At 45.9% G+C, this 17,792-nt stretch overlaps 1 protein-coding gene across 1 annotated transcript in view; it reads right to left on the bottom strand.

Annotated features, from left to right (window-relative positions):
* The window catches only part of ksr2 (kinase suppressor of ras 2), an 815,194-nt gene that overhangs the window by 208,832 nt on the left and 588,570 nt on the right, over positions 1 to 17,792 (bottom strand). Inside the window, exons 11-13 of the mRNA XM_072496823.1 lie at positions 8,512 to 8,592; positions 4,088 to 4,129; positions 3,624 to 3,690 (exon numbers count right to left, since the gene is read on the bottom strand). Coding sequence (XP_072352924.1) covers positions 3,624 to 3,690; positions 4,088 to 4,129; positions 8,512 to 8,592 — 190 coding nt within the window. The remainder of the gene's footprint in view (positions 1 to 3,623; positions 3,691 to 4,087; positions 4,130 to 8,511; positions 8,593 to 17,792) is intronic.

Genomic DNA, 17,792 nt, shown 5'->3' with positions numbered 1-17,792 from the left:
CGTCACTCGTTTCACATACCGTGGGTAGATCCTCAGTAGCTGCTTGCTGTTCACTAGGGTTGGGTAAATTGTCAGAGTTTTCATCTGGTGGTGCAAACAATGTGGGTGGACTGTCATTGTCTTGCCGTTGTCCTTCATTTGGGCTTGAACAGTCATCATCGCTTTGTCCTTCATTGTAGCATGATAGACCGTCATGGTCGTCCTGCTGTGCAGTGGAGCGTGGTAGACTGCTATAGTCTTCTTGCTGTTTACGTGAGCATGGCAGACTTGCATCGTCTGCCGCTAGTTGGTCAGAGGAGGTTGCTGGACCCTCATGGTCTTGTTCCTGCAAGGACTGCGCATCGGAGTCATGCGTTTCTGCCATTGTGGAGTCTGTCCACGAGCTTGCTGTGGAGTCTTGTGACACTGGAGTCACTTCTTGTGCATGCAAGGACTGCGGTGTGGAGTCTTGCATGTCGTCTTTCGTAGGGTTGGGAACCCTGAGCGGGGTGTGGACCACGCTCTGTGTGGCAGCAGGCCGCTCTCTGTGGGCTTGTACCGCTCTCTGTCTCTTAATTTCAGGCTGCAGCATCATCCTGCACTGATGAGTTAGGACGTCATATCTGCTGGGTTGAAGATCCTCAAATCCGAAGAATGAATCCGCATCTGCGTCGGATTCAATGCGGGGGTCGCCAATGTGCAACACGTCCACTTGCAGTTCGGATTTGGTACCGGTGTAGCCTCTCAAGATGAAAGGTTTGTCCGAGTCGTAGTCGTCTAGGACCATGGAGCTGTCATTGGGCTCACGAGGTCCAGAGAAAATGTAAAGGTCGGTATCGAAGTATTCAAGGTCAGAATCATCGGTTTGTATGTAGGTGACTGCTTGTTGCCGGGTTCTTCGGATGTAAATTCATTTCCTGGTTCAATTTAAGGCATTGTGCTGACATTCCAGGTGAAGGAAGGTTGTTTTACAGCTTTAAAAGATTTTTTCTTTGATTTGGGACATTTCCCCTTTAAATTGGTCCGGTCTGGGGCCTCTGACATCATGACGCACGTCGGAAACGATTGCGCATGCGCGGATCGCTGTTCCTTTATCGATGCCTGTTTTCTTGATTGCGCGTGCGCGAGACACGAACCTTCCGGTTCTGCGCACTTCTCGCGCAACTGCGCTAGTGTAGTCCCTTTAGCAAGATGGCCACCAACCCCGACCCAAATCGTTCTCTGGTCCGGGATTTCGGCCTCAAGGTGAGTACTGGCGCTTCTCTTACCTTTCCTTGCCGATTGGAGTGTGTTTTCCTCACAGTATTTGCCAAATTTGTCCAGGACTGCCTGGAAGTCGCACCTGTTTTGCCCCTTGGAAAACTTGAATTTTTAAAACATTTCTTCTGCTCTTGCACCGGCGATGGTGAGGAGAAGCTCTGTTTTTTCATCATCGGCCAGGTCTTTAAGTTCGGCTGCCACCAGGAAGAATTCAAACGTTTGCCGGAATACCTGCCAGTTTTAGCGGAGATCGCCGTGGCACTGGAGCTGCTGCGGAACCGGGAGCTCGAACATCTTGCCTGGGTATTGCTGATTGTCACTGTACGCTGAGGTATGGCCATCTGGATTTAAACAGTTCACTACTGGTACCATGTTTTGTTATGTTTCCTTTGTAACATAAGCGGCATCCTTGTGTTGCATTTGTCAAAGGAAGGTCCAGACATGTAGATAACTTCAACACATTTATTTACACTATGTACACTTTTATAACTTTAGTTCGACACTACTGGTAATCCTATTATAGCTTCCTAAACTGACTAACCAGCTGCTGTCTTCCACGTGGTGGGTGTAATATTGAATCAACCCTGTGCCTCTCCTTACTGACTGTCTCCACTGGCCAAAAGGGGAGATCATGTGTGTGGTGTCCTTTATATATGGGTTGGTGTAATGCCCCCCTGTGGTCGTGTCACCTCCTTGTGTATCGTGAATGTCCATTGGTCGCCTCCTATCTAGCTTATCTATTGGTTGAGTGTGTGTGTGTGTGATGTTTCTGGTGCTCCCTCTAGTGTCTGGCTAGCTTACATGTATTTACAGTGATGCACATCACCACAGTTAGTTCTGCTTCCTCATGGCGCCGAGGCCCCAGGTTCAATCCCGGCTCTGGGTCACTGTCCGTGTGGACTTTGCACATTCCCCCCGTGTTTGCTTGGGTTTCACCCCCACAATCCAAAGATGTGCAGTGTAGGTGAATTGACCACACTAAATTGCCCCTTAATTGGAAAAAATGAATTGGGTATTCTAAATTTATTTTAAAAAAGGGTTGTGATTGTACACCATTAAAAAATGTTACCTGGACATGTAAGGCCTCTGTCACATTATTCCACACTGCAGGACAGCTTGGAAAACACCCTCCATCCCCTCCACCCTCCCCCAGACCCAGCTGCAGTCCCGTCCCCAGCCCCCAAGCACAGTGGTCAGGTAAAGTGTCCGGGCCTCACAATCTGGTTGGGATGCTAGGTAGTCACACTGGCCTGCCACATGGCACATCTACCCAGGAAATCCACTTGGGAGCTGTGAAGTGCTGACATTACTAACATTTCCAATTTCCCATTAGCGATAGCAGACAGAAGCCAGCATAGTCAAAAGGGATTAAAGTGACTGCCCCTTTTACCACGGATGGGGCTCATTCCTGTGGCTGTTCAGTGGGATGGACAGGCAGGCGCTGAAGTTGCCTTTGTTGTGGGTATACACAATCAGGGAGGTGACATGTCAGACCCGTGGGTGCTGAGCCCCTCGCCCCCCCCACACCCTCAGCCCAGGGGCTACCCTCCCACCGACAGTGGCCGACCCCCTCAATTGCGCCAGAGCCCCCGGGAGGCTCCTCCACCCGCCTGCCCCTTAGAGCTTTGGTGCAGCAGCACTGGTGGCCGTGGGCTGATTGCCCGATTTCAAAGATGGTTACTCACCTCCTCCAATTCCCACAGCAGCCATTTCACTAGTTTCATGTTTTTAAATAGGTGTGCTAAACGGCACCTGTATGACCATTTGCTGTGGGGGCCATTAGAAAGGGGGCCCTTCCCACCAATGGGATGAAGATTGGCCTTAATTGGTGATTATTGGTTTCTCGACATGCTGCGGGATCCGGATCTCCCCAATGGGAGCTGCCAGTTAGATCGGAAACCGACCGGCTCTTAGCGCGGTTCCCGATTTCAGACTCTCCCGCAATCTAACCGGCTTGCTCGGATTCATGCCTGGCCCGGTCATTAGACGCGCCTCTTGTTGCTGTTTTGGTAAAGTATGTAGAAGTATTTTCCTTTCTGCAGAACAGACAGCTCTGAGATGCCTGATCTATGCCCGGTGTTAATAGAATTCCATAATCGTCGTGGAAGATGTGAGAGAACAATCGAAAAGAAGCCTCTTTCCAAATTCACAGCCACATTTGAAAGCAACAGCTTGCACTAGGAGTTTGGCTATGATGGACAGGTAGCACTGAAAATTCATTGCAAATGAACCTTCTTGCACACTGCATTTCAATAATTCAGCATAGCAATATGTCACCGAACCACTCTACATTTTATAGATCAAACATGCAGACTGCATTAATGCTCAGTATTACAAAGTTTACTGAAATTTAATTCAAATTGGCCAGTATCAAAATCTCTTACATGGGGTCGGACTTGACAGGATGAAGAATAACTTGCGGTGCTCGGCTTTGTATCTCAGGTGTGACGTCTAGGAACAAGACATTAGGTTAGACGGGAGGAGAAATTACCAGCTGGCAACTAAAAAAATAAGTAATCATAAATTCTACATCAAATAAAGAATACCAACTCTCTGAAGGAGCTCAAAGCAAGTATGTGGCATCTATTAAAAGGACTTAATCTTGGGGAAATCAAACAGAAACTATGAATTTATTCATGCGTCGTAGTCAAATATTTATCAAAGGACCTTGCCAGTTACTGCATTGACAGACATTCGGCTTAATTCATTAAAGCATTCCAAATGTCAATAATTAAAGGGGAAAAAATGTGCCTTGAGAAAATGACTGCAGTTGTATAACACCCATCAAAAAATGAAAACTGTGTTGTGCAGCACAGAAAGGAATAAGGGTCAACACAAGATTACATACCTGGAAAAATGAACTGTTGCTTGTACTTGAAATAATGAGAAGCTTGCAACAGAGAAAAGGCAGAACTGTAAGCAAAGTAATCAAGCCCAAGTAAAACACAGGCACAAAGGCATTCAATTATCATTATGTTTGTCAACTTGATTGTCATTGAGGCTACCTTACAAGTCACGCTTTATACCAGACTGGCAGTAGGGCTGGTTTAGCACAGTGGGCTAAATAGCTGGCTTGTAATGCAGAACAATGCCAGCAGCGCGGGTTCAATTCCTGTACCGGCCTCCCCGAACAGGCGCCGGAATGTGGCGACTAGGGGCTTTTCACAGTAACTTCATTGAAGCCTACTTGTGACAATAAGCGATTATTCTATTCAGTATTATAAACTAAAACTGATAACAGGACATCAAAATTCCAGATTAAATTGTGGTTGTAACCTTTTTTATAAACATCTCTTAAGCAACTAACAAGCTCCTTAAGACACTCCTTAAATCTGTTTAAAGCTTTTAGCCATCTGCCCTTACATGGCATGACATCACATTTTGTTTTCTAATGCCTCTGTGAAGCACCTTGGGACATTTAATTACAACAAATATAAATCGAGTGATTCTTGTTGCAGCTGATTTTCCAGTTGAATTGGCCAGGTTTGTATTGGAGATGTACCCCGACATGCCCTGTGCTAATTAGTTAGGGGATATTCGGGTCCAGTTGGGGAGGGTATTCAGGTTGCGGGGTAATTGGTGGGTTGGGGGTAGTCAGGGGGTCAGGGGGGTTAGTCAAGTGTGGGGTATTTATTGGAGATCAGGGGCGAAATTCTCCGGAAACGGCGCGATGTCCGTCGACTGGTGCCCAAAACGGCGCAAATCAGTCGGGCATCGCCCCGCCCCAAAGGTGCGGAATGCTCCGCATCTTTGGGGGCCGAGCCCCAACATTGAGGGGCTAGGCCCACGGCGGAGGAATTTCCGCCCCGCCAGCTGGCGGAAAAGGCCTTTGGTGCCCCGCCAGCTGGCGCGGAAATGACATCTCCGGGCGGCGCATGCGACGGAGCGTCAGCTGACAGTTTCCCACGCATGCGCAGTGGAGGGAGTCTCTTCCGCCTCCGCCATGGTGGAGACCGTGGCGGAGGCGGAAGGGAAAGAGTGCCCCCACGGCACAGGCCCGCCCGCGGATCGGTGGGCCCCGATCGTGGGCCAGGCCACCGTGGGGGCACCCCCCGGGGCCAGATCGCCCCGCGACCCCCCAGGACCCTGGAGCCCGCCCGCGCCGCCTTGTCCCGCCGGTTAAGGTAGGTGGTTCAATTTACGCCGGTGGGACAGGCATTTTAGCGGCGGGACTTCGGCCCGTCCGGGCCGGAGAATCGAGCGGGGGGGGCCCGCCAACCGGCGCGGCGCGATTCCCGCCCCCGCCAAATCTCCGGTGCCGGAGACTTCGGCAACCGGCAGGGGCGGGATTCACGCCAGCCCCCGGCGATTCTCCGACCCGGCGGGGGGGTCGGAGAATTTCGCCCCAGTAGTGGAGTTACCCAGGTGGTAGACCAGGTTTTAACCTGGGTATCTATCAAACCAAGTACTGTAGAAGTGTCCCAAGTCTCTGACTCTAACTCTAGCTGGAGGCATTCACTTTTTAAAAAAAATGTATTTCATTACAAACACGTATCAAAACAGGTTACAGCGAATAAACATCCTGGGAAACATACTTCCCAACAATAAACTATACAGTCTGCACAGATTTTTCCCCTTTTTCACCCCCCCCCCCTTCCCCCCACTCCCCCGCGACGAATAGCTCCTCAAACACGGTCACAAACATCCCCCACCTTTCCTCAAACCCCCTGGAGAACCCCTTATCTCATAATTTATCTTCTCTAATTGCAGGAAGTCGTACAGGTCGCACACCAAGCCGCTACCCCCGGTGGCGATACCGAAGCTCCAGCTTCTCTGAAACCCCAAATATCGCCACCAAAGGATCCGGGTCCACCTCCTCCTCCACTATCCTGGCTAAGACCGCGAACACTCCCGGACAGAATCTTCCCAACTTTTCGCAACCCAAAACATGTGTGCATGAATCGCTGGCCCCCGCCCACACCTCTCACACTCATCTGCTAGCCCTGAAAGAACCCACTCATTCTCGCCCGAGTCATATGCACCCTGTGCACCCCCTTAAACTGTATCAGGCTCATCCTTGCACAAGAGGAGGTCACGTTTATTCTACGCAGTGCTTCACTCCATACGTCCCCAATTGATCATTGGAGGCATTCACTGAGGGACCCAAGGAGAAAGGAAATCGGCCATTGAAAATGTAAAATTCCCATGCAATTCCCACACATGTCTGCGCATCAGACCTACTGCAAGGTCCTGACACACATCTTCCATTGTATGTCTAGTCTCCAACAATCTAGAGACCAGAGGATTTGGGCCATTAAGTTCTGAAATTACACAACAATATAACTACAGTATACTGTGGGATTTTATCAACCACTAACAAATAAGACATTGCACAAATTTACTGCTTTCAATGAAGCAGATTGTATTTCGATCAGAACCCCCAATGCCGCAGTAAGATGTCCTTACGGGACTTCTCAACCTATCATCTACTTGCTTTGTAAATTAGGTTAATGGTGTAGTGATATCACGCTTATGTTGCAATTCACCGACTGACCACTAGGAGTCTCATTAGTATATAAGTGAATGTTAGAGTCAGGTGACCTCAGACTAACTGAAGGGCTGGAAGAGAGAATTGCTTGTGCATGATCATACTGTCATTTATCTGTGTTTTGTATATAGTTGACCCACAGTTAAAGTTAATAAATTGTTTATAGATTTAACTACAACTGTTCTTGTAATATAAATCAGGCTATCCGACAAGAACATTACAAATGAGAAGACTTTGGAATTCTTGTGAGCGTCCATGATTATCGAGCAAGTGCAAATATCCCACCCCATACCCGGTCAAGAGACATGGTCTGGAGTTTCTACTTTGACTACAATCGGCAATCCGGGCCCAGATTTCACTCCGAATCACACCAGTTTTGAGAAGTGGGCTTTTGTAAATCATATTTCTACTCTAATTCATTTGCCAATCGGCAAACATAAAATCCCCTATGCATCAGTACAGCTGTGCAGTCTTTCAGGATATGAGTTTTTAAAGCCATTTTTTTCTCACATTTCAAAATATTCCTGGAAATATCTGAGTCAAACTTGATGCAGTTTTATTAATGCCGCTAAAAATGGAATATGTGAGCGACCTGATTTTAAATAAATGAAATTACATTAAAAAGCTAGTCAGTATAATTTACTTTACATTACTGCACAGTCAATTTTTTTGTAAATTATTAAGAATTTTTTTGAAGCTATTTTTTTTCTAATTAAGGGGCAATTTAGCGTGGCTAATTCACCTAACCTGCACATCTTTGGGTCGTGGAGGTGAAACCCACGCAGACCCAGGGAGAATTTGCAAACTCCACACGGACAGTGACCCAGGACCGGGATCGAACCCGGGCCCTGAAGAACAATTTTAAAAACTCCTAAAGATCATTGAAATTCAATTTGCACTTCAAATTTATCGCGAATTTGTTGCACTGATTTTGGCTGAAAAGTGTTGAAAGAATTAACATAAATTAGTGAAAACTCAAGGCCATCACGTTGTTACATTTAACAGGCTTGGGGTGGGGAGGGATGCATTCCATTCTCACTAAAAGTGAAGTTCCAAGAAGGACTGATGCATTGCCATTGCGGCAACTCAGCTACACACACCACAAACATTTCCTGGCACTCAGATAGATCGTACCATAGATCTTACGAATGCATCTTCTCAATCCAGAATGTCATTTGCAGAAAAGCATATTGAACGTTCAGGTGCTGAGATCAGCAGTCCTTTTGAGCTTTACATTCATTCAATTCCCAGTGCAAAATCCGTGCCAGGAGCACAGATTCTTAAAAGCTGCCTCAATATGCGGTCAACAAGAGCAACATACACCCAACAAAATAGGATAGAAGATGTCATCAACATATTTCAACTTCTTTCTATTGATTTTCCTTCCTCGACATTCTTCTGGATCATGGTGTTTCTCACTTTCGTTAAATTCTACTATTTTCAGGGTGGTGTCATTACTATTAATTACACTTAAATAGAGCACCAAGGATATCTTGCACTCCTTTGTTCCTTCTCCTGTAAGGGCATATGTGAGTCAATTATACATTTCCAGCTGAACAGTCACTGAGTTTTCCAATTATGACTGTCATAATGAGCAGAGTTTGTAACATACCAGACTACCACACTGTGTTCAAACAAAACAGCCCGTAACATTTTGAGCATTCAGATTAAAGCATTCTTCATATTGTGGGATTATCAAGAATCTCTGTGATACAACAGAAAATTGGGTGGCAAACTATTTACTTCAAGATATGCAAATATAGACCAGTTAAAAATTGAGTTACCTTGTGGCGGGCTTGTGTGGCTGTGACCCTCAAGCAAGTCACTGCTTGTGATTGCCCTCAACCGAATGTTAGAGAGTATACCTGATTTAAAAGAAAAATAACATTCTAAAACCCATTTAAAATGGATGTTGACTGTATTTAAAAGGTGACCACCGTATCCCAAAGGATCAGACTGAAAATTACTAGCTTTTCAAGATTTTGTTGTGCAGGTGAAGAACCTGCTGTCAAATTATTGTCACTTTCGTACAATTTCTGATGTTGCTGATGTCCTGTTCCCTGTTACCATAGAAACCATTGGTGTCCCAGCTAATCACAGGCACTGGCTTTGCAGTTATAGTAAGATCAGCTTCCTGTGGGTTACTAAGCAAACCTACAATGGATATCAACAGCCAGATGCAAAATATATTAATTATTGAACAGAGCTGGATCCTATCATTTATTTTCTTTCAAAACGGTGAATTGATGGATGTATCCCAATTGGATAGTTATCAAAAATAACTTAGAATTGAATATCACCCAAAAAGAACCTATTTTATTTTTCACATCGATTGGAGCTTCTTCAGTTTAACCTTAAACCATCCACTGATGTAACTGCAAAGTCCAACAAGAATCTGGAAACCGAATCCGTTATCAGGTGCTTTAAGAGCCCGTTCTGGTCCCCTACCCCATACATCACATTCACGATACTCCCACCTCAATTTTTAAAATGTCAGTCAATTAATGGCCAAGAGAGCAGGAACACCATCCAACTAAGGATGGTGGGTGGGTTCCTGAACCTGGAGGGCCAATATTAAGCCCTTCCAGCACTGAGGTCTAATGGAGAGCTGGCAATTCATGGAGAGAGAGGGAGCAAGGGGATGTCTTAACATGAAGAATAGGTCAGATTATTAAAAATTTTAGAAGGACACAATTACCTGAATGTGATTTTGCAGCTGCAACCTCTCAATGGGACAACGAGAGCTGGCCATGATGGATGTGGGTGCAGGTATGGTAAAGACCCTCTTGGGTCCAATATGCAAAGCCCACATGCTGACTGGAAGTGCGAGTCAGTGTGGGAAAGGGACCTTTATAGGCCTCTCCCTCAATTGGTTATCTGTCGCTTGTGGTGGGAAGCCATAGTGATTCTGACCTGGCCTCTCTAGAAATGGACATGGGTCAGGATTGTGATGCCGAACTGTCACAAATGGTGGTGGCAGAGATTGCAGGTTCGTCCGCTGCCTTTCCCAATGCTACAAGAAACTGAATATCCCACCTTGTGTATCCACTGATCAGTTGGCTGGCTGGTGTAGCCACAGCTATCAGATGGTTAAAGCCCCGAGAGATAAATGCCTGTATCTTGACCCCCCTACCCCACATGTTAGAAATACATTATAAAGACTGCTGTCTAATCACTCCCCAGATACTCAAGGACAAAAAAAGGTGAACTGTCCAATACATTACCCTACTTGTCCTCACTGGATTATTGAACATTTTCTGGCACAACCTTGTAGTTCTGGGGGTGAAGTAGCACTCAGTGCCTGACTAGTAATCCAGAGGCAAGGGATAATGTTCTGGGAACACAGGTTCAAAATCCAACATGGCAGCATGTGGAATTTAAATTCAATTAATACACCTGGAATGTACAGCTCTTTTCAGGAACAGTGACCATGAAACTACCGTCGATTATTTTTAAAAACTTACCTTGGTCACAAATGTGAAGGAAAGCTGCCATTCGTACCTGGTCTGGCCTATATGTGAGTCCAGCCCACAGCAATATGGTTGACTCTTAATTACCTTCTGAAATGACCGAGTAGGGCAACAATTTCTGGCCTTGCCAGTGACATCCACGTCCCATAAAAGAGTAAAGGAAAAATGTACTTCCCCGTGTTACACAGGTTCTGCTCTCGGACGGCTGGATGACTCAGTGGAATGTCGGCACATGCACATTTCGGAAAACAGCGATGGACAGCATTGTAAGAAGCTTCTGCAGTCTATTTGGGTTGTCCCAATGTTCAAAAAACATGGCTCATTCCTCTCAATCACCTCAGAACATTCTATCATTTCATGATTGAAGGAACAAAACACTGGCTTATACTGTCAATTTTCATATTATCATTTCTTTACTTGTTTTGGGCAGTTTACGTTCTAATGTGTAAAAATCAATGGCTAGAACTTGTTGGGGGAGAATCAAATTTCAAACCACTTCCAGGAATAATTACATGAGAATTTTATGATAGAGATGGGAAGAGGCTAACATCCAAGCTTAAGCTGCCCCTGAGACATCTGTTGCTTATTATTCTTCAAGGGATGTGGTGGGAATCTATGCAACTGCTCATCGTCAAGTGAAACGACTGCGGTGAAGAAAGGGATGGACATCACGGTGCGTGTCTACAGGAAAATGGTCAGGATCATGTGTGCTCTTGTCTTCCTTCCGACATCAGTGCCTCTGGAATCAGCTTTACGCAACAAAGCCAAAGTCAAACGTGTTGCCCAAATCCTAAAAGAGCTCGGGTGGGGAGTGGGGGAGGGAAAGACCTGAAAAGTGTCATTGCTGGAGCAAAGAGGATGGGGCTCTTTTGTTGCGAGAGTCAGGCTCCACAGGAAACTGTTTCACAAAGAGACCTTTCACTATTTAATCTTGATGCTGCCACAGCAAACGTAGTCAAAATGGTTATCATGGTAGAGATTAATTGGGTCCCCCCTCCCCCCCAATGCAGTTGGCATTGTATAAGGAAATGAAAATCATTTACATAAGGAAGTGTGTTATTACATTCTATGCACAGAGGAAGTTTCCACCTTTTGCGAGTAAACTAAAACTCAGCGGACCCGCGGAGCAAAGTACAGAATTTACACATGTTATGGGAAAAACAATTTACACAGTATGGAAGAGTAGAAATGGCCACGGGGTAAAATTCACTGCTGATTTACTATCTTGCTCTTCCGACAAGATCAATTTCACCCGCTTTATTCCCAGAAGTAAACATCAACCTCAAGTTTTATTTCAGGTTTGCAATCTGAATTACCATGTTGAGCGAGAACAGGAGTTTACTGACTTGAGTTTTAAAACATTCTGACACTTTGCACATCGGCTCATAAAATAGATGGCAATTAACGGAAAACCTTAAGATCCAATATATCGATGTGAATATTCCCAGAAATCAGTTATTAATTGGAATATTTTTGTTCTATCAAACACTGTGGGCGGAATTCTCCACCCCCCCCCTCACCCATTTTCTGGTGCGGCATGCCCCCGCCAGCCGCAGGATCCTTTGTCCCAGCAGCCGGCCAATGGGGTTTCCCATTGTGGGCACCCCATGCCTTCGGGGAATCCGCAGGCATGATTGAGCTGCCAGCGAAGCAGAGGATCCCGCCGATGGAGAATCCGGTAACATATTTAGTAATATTTACATAAAGCCATCATCAGACCATGTCAATTATTGTTATGTTTGGAACAGTAAGAGAAATTAAACTTTTAATGAAGAAACTCATTCCCTCACTCAATCATAGCTGTAGTCAATTACTCTCATTTAATGTTGGCGTAAGATATTGATAATTAGAACATTGCATGAATGGGGGGATTTCATGGCACAGAAAAATACTCACTGCAAAAATTTGTTCTACTTTATATATTATAATCTTACTTTTTTTAAATGAACAGGTGAGTAGACACAAGCGTAAGGCACCTGGGGGGAGGGGTCTCACAGACCACTGGAGACACCGGGGAGTTTGGGCTATGGGCAGGGTGGTTCCTTTGCACTCCTGCTGACACCCGAGCACCTAGGCACTGTCAGCCTAGCACAGAGGCAGTACCACCCGTGTCGTGTCAGGCTTCAGGGGTATTGCCAGGTTGGCGGGGGCACTGCCATGGTGCCATGCTGGCAGTGCCAAGGCGCCTGAGAACTAGGTTACCCATGTCAGGGGTCGGGCCCAGTGGTGCCAAGCCCTTAAGAGCGGGAGTGAGGGTGGGGTGGGGGTGGGGTGTGGGGAGGGGAATAGAGGACCCTGTAAGAGGTACGTTGGGTGCAGTGCGGGGTCCAGAGGCTGCGGTGGGGTGACTGAGCAGGATCGAAAGATTGGGGTGGCATTTCAAAATGGTGCCCCATCTGCGACTACTCTTCCTGCACTGGCGAACTGAGCTCATCAGTGCAGGAAATGAAGGTAATGAATGTAAGTGCGGCCTCGTCTGGACATTCATCGCCGACACCAAAAAAGCCAGCAAAGTTTTGTTAATTAGCGATGACATTCTCCATGTTGCAGGCACCAAAAAACACACCGCCAAACCTGTCCTAAATAGGACTCTGTTTTATCATGTTACATCGTGTCCCTAGACTTGTCAGAGGCATGTGTAGGTGCGCACCATCGGGGAAAGAGATGAAACACACAAAGGTGGCCTGTCTCCTTTGGAATATTTATAATTATACAACTTGAGTAAAAACCGCGGCAGGATTCAATGTCAGGAAGTTGAGTCTGGTGCTCAACAAAGAAGATGGCAGGCATGCTGTTCTGCCAGATATGCCATGGAGTGGAGAAATATTTTAGTGATAGATGAATTAGTTGCTCATCAAAATCTTGTAATTTTTGGATTTGTTATAGATGTGCATACCAAGACTTTTTTGGTGATGAGGGGTTTGAGACGAGGTGGGAGGTGTTTGCGACCGTGTTTGAGGAGTTGTTCGGCGCGGGGGGGGGGGGGGGGGGGGGTGAAAAAGGGGGGACAAAAGTATACAAACTGTATAGTTGACTGTTGGGAAGTATGTTTCCCAGGGTGATTATGTGCTTAACTTTTTTGATACATATTTGTAATAAAATACATTAAAAAAAAATTTTTTGTTGGTGGTACTGATAGCCCGCAAATGCTTACGAAGCATGTAAACATTTTCTGGGAATTTTTTGTTCAAAAGCAGAAGAACCGTGCTTATTCTCCTTGGCACTATTTTACTGGATTCAGTGTCAATTGCTACTGGTCATCGGAATTTTCCCAATTTGGACGATCAAATTAATGCTATTTTGAAGATGGTTGAAAGTTTGTCAGCAAATTTACATGATGTGGAGATGCCGGCGTTGGACTGGGGCGAGCACAGTAAGAAGTCTTACAACACCAGGTTAAAGTCCAACAGGTTTGTTTTGAATCACTAGCTTTCGGAGCACTGCTCCTTCCTCAGGTGAATGAAGAGGTGTGTTCCAGAAACATATATGTAGACAAAGTCAAAGATGCAAGACGATAATTTGAATGCGAGTCTTTGCAGGTAATTAAGTCTACAGGTCCAGATGGAGCAACTGGAGAGAGCGATAATCACAGATTAAAGAGGTGTGAATTGTCTCACAGTTGGTAGGATTTCGCAAGCCCAGGCCAGATGGTGGGGGGTAAATGTAATGCACATGAATCTAAGGTCCTGGTTGAGGCCGTGCTCATGTGTGAAGAACTTGGCTATAAGTTTCAGCTCGGCGATTCTGCGTTGTCGCGCATCCTGAAGGCCGTCTTGGAGAACGCTTACCTGAAGATCAGAGGCTGAATGCCCTTGGCTGCTGAAGTGTTCCCCGATTGGAAGGGAACATTCCTGCCTGGTTCCGCACACATGAGTATGGCCTCAACCGGGACCTTGGATTTATGTCACATTACATTCACCCCCCACCATCCGGCCTGGGCTTGCAAAATCCTACCAACTATCCTGGCTTGAGACAATTCACACCTCTTTAACCTGTGATTATCCCTCGCTCCAGTTGCTCCGTATGGACCTGTAGACTTAATTACCTGCAAAGACTCGCATTCAAAGTATTGTCTTACATCTTTGACTTTGTCTATATATATGTTCCTGGAACCCACCTCTTCATTCACCTGAGGAAGGAGCAGTGCTCCGAAAGCTAGTGGTTCAAAACAAACCTGTTGGACTTTAACCCGATGTTGTAAGACTTCTTAATGGATAAAATTAAAGGCGGTGCACACTGTCTTTTCTAACCAGGAACACCTTGATCTTTTGCGTCTGTTGTTCGGAGTTCGATTCATTCAGCTCTCCGGGGGTAAAGTTGAAACGTGATATTCTAAGTACCAGAGTTGAGAAAAACGAACTGGATATGGATTTTTTTATCTTAATATTGTGACAAATAGGATTTTTTGTCAAAACCAACAATGATGGAACTTGTGGGAAAAAGATCAGGAAATTTCCCTTGACTATTTAAAGCTACTTTTCCAACCCAATTTAATACTTAGATATTCCGTCCTTGCTTTGACCAACCTAGGAGAGAAGGCATCTCATCTCCCAAATATTCATGTGTGTCCCAGCTGGTCGAGAGATGAGCGAGTTGCTTTTGTAAAGAATGGTAAACTTTTGTGTGAACTCGACAGAAGAGTGAGAGAACAAGGTCGATAGGAAAGTTACAGTGTATGCGATGATAGACATATTTGGAAATACTGTCAAGGAAATGATGGGAAATGGGTTTGTGAACATTCTTGGAAATGACCTATGACTGCTAGGGGTAACAAGTAAATGTTGATCGGGCTTTAAAAATGTTTGTTCGTGGTATTTTTAAAAAAAACTTTAAAAAATTTTTTTTCCAATTAAGGGTCAATTTAGCATGGCAAATCCACCGGTCCTGTGCATCTTTGGGTTGTGGAGGTGAGACTCATGCAGACAGAGGGGACAGGGTACAAATTCCTCATGACAGTGACCAGGGGCCTCCTCGTGGTATTTGTAACAAATTGCATTTGTTGTATTTTTACATGACTGCCTTTTGTAGTCGTGACCGAATCGTGGGCAACTCCTCAGTTATCTAATGTTGTGTTTACTATGTCATATTATTGCTGTTTTAGAAAGGACCAAACTGATCGATGTGGAGGAGGGGTGTTGCTTTATGTTAGAGGGGATTTTACCTCACTGTCTTGTTTACCCATGAATGATGCTGGATTTGAAGATTCCACTTGGGCCACTAATACTATCCCTATTGGTATTACAATACAGTCGGAGAGGTTTACCGATCGTCTCATTGAACGTAAGAAAGTGATATCAAACAACAAAATTCATTTGGTGCAGGAGGGGATCCAAAAACAGATTTTGCAATAGTTGCGGGTGATTTTAATCTACTTGCTATTGACTGGGAGGTCTTTCAGTGGAGACCCAATATGATGATCTTACGGATGCAATTCTTGATAGTAGATTTACACAGCATGTCAACCAAGTGACTCGGGGGATAGATTTAGTTTCTGACCTGGCTCTTGGTGTTCCTATTGAAATTGTTCAATCACTTGGAAACGCTCAGATCCCAACTGACCTTAACTTGGAGTTAAGGCAAGAAAGTGTTAATTTTACAAAACTTATCTATGTGAATGGTGATTGGCATTATTTTCAGGTACTTTTGCAAGAGAAAGATTGGACTGCAGTTATCTTGTATAATGCAATCGATGATGCCTGGGCACAATATTCATCAGTGATTTGTGAGGCTTTTGGAGAAAGTATTCCAACAAAAAATTAGGGTCACAAATTAAAACCACTCTGGGAAATAGAGCAAGTACGAGATGCAAAGAGACAACAGCAGTTAGCCGAGTTGACTTATGGAGCACCCTGACAGAAGAAAATCATATTAATTGTAATAGATCTGCTAACAATCTCAAATCTGTAGTGTGACAAGCTGTGCTGAATGTTGAACATTCAGTCGCAGAGAGTGGGGACAGTAAATCATTCTGGAACTATGTGAAATCCAAACAGAAAGTTAAAAATGTTACTGGTCCACTATTTAATCCAGTAACTGGGACAGTCACTAATAATCCACAACAATGTGTTCAGATATTTAGTGATTTTTATTCAACAGTCTGTACTGTTGAAGATTTAGGGGCGAGAATCTCCAACCACCCGCGGGGTCGGAGAATCGCCGGGGGCTGGCGTGAATCCCGCCCCCGCCGGTTGCCGAATTCTCCACCACCGGATATTCGGCGGAGGCGGGAATCGCGCCGCGCCGGTTGGCGGGCCCCCCCCGCTGCGATTCTCTGGCCCAGATGGGCCGAAGTCCCGCCGCTAAAATGCCTGTCCCACCGGCGTAGATTAAACCACCTACCTTACCGGCGAGACAAGGCGACGCGGGCGGACTCCGGGTTCCTGGAGGGGGCGCGGGGCATTCTGGCCCCGGGGGGGTGCCCCCATGGTGGCCTGGCCTGCGATCGGGGCCCACCGATCCGCGGGCGGGCCTGTGCCGTGGGGGCACTCTTTCCCTTCCGCCTTCGCCACGGTCTCCACCATGGCGGAGGCGGAAGAAACTCTCTCCACTGCGCATGCGCGGGAATGCCGTCAGCGGCCGCTGACGCTCCCGCGCATGCGCCGCCCGGAGATGTCATTTCCGTGCCAGCTGGCGGGGCACCAAAGGACTTTTCCGCCAGCTGGCGGGGCGGAAATTCGTCCAGAGCGGGCCTAGCCCCTTAAGGTTGGGGCTCGGCCCCAAAAGATGCGGAGCATTCTGTGCCTTTGGGGCGGCGCGATGCCCGACTGATTTGCGCTGTTTTGGACGCCAGTTGGCGGACATCGCGCTGTTTCTGGAGAATTTCGCCCCTGATCAAGTCTCGGTTGCCCCTCTATGTACAACTGATCGATTGAGATCATAAACTTCACTCTGAATGGTCTTTAACAAAGGCTATTCAGATGCAAATACTTTGCCCCTCCTGAACTAAATAAGATACCTCATTATGTTCTGAAAATAAGGTAATTTTTTTTATTGCATCAGCTTTGTCTGCTCTTTAAACGTTGTTTGGAAGATGGAGAAACACCCAAAGAATTGAAAACTGCCTCTTGTACCTATTTTTTATAAAGGGAGCAAAAAAGATGCTGAGAATTATCGGCCAGTCAGCTTGACTTGCTACATTGTAAAGGTAATGGAATCTTGTGTTGTAGGGCCTTCTGGACTTTTTGGAAGTTGCATGGTCTTATTGGGGGCAACCAGTTTGGCTTCATCCCTGGGGGTTCTCAGGGCTCACAGTTCCTTGAATTTTTATAAGGTGTAACTTGTAGAGTTGACAGAGGCATTTAATTCAGTGCTGCATAGGCGGTTATTGAACAAGTTATCTTCATTTGGGATTAAAAGCAAACATTAACATTAAAATCATTTCTGTTGGACCGTGTGGAAGCTGTCACTGTTAATGGGCAATTATCAAATCCAACACATATGGAGCACAATCTACTGGCCGCGTTGTGCCCAAAAGGCGGAACGGCGTGGCCGGTAGATGACAGGAGATTCCTCTTCTGGGATTGTCACGCCTCTCAATGCCTTGCGAGATCTAACGCGATCTCACGAGATGTTGTGATCTGAATCCCGCCCATTGT

Source organism: Scyliorhinus torazame, chromosome 1 (genome assembly GCF_047496885.1).
Source record: "Scyliorhinus torazame isolate Kashiwa2021f chromosome 1, sScyTor2.1, whole genome shotgun sequence".
NCBI classification, from domain to species: Eukaryota; Metazoa; Chordata; class Chondrichthyes; order Carcharhiniformes; family Scyliorhinidae; genus Scyliorhinus; species Scyliorhinus torazame.
This window is presented reverse-complemented; position numbering and strand designations above follow the sequence as displayed.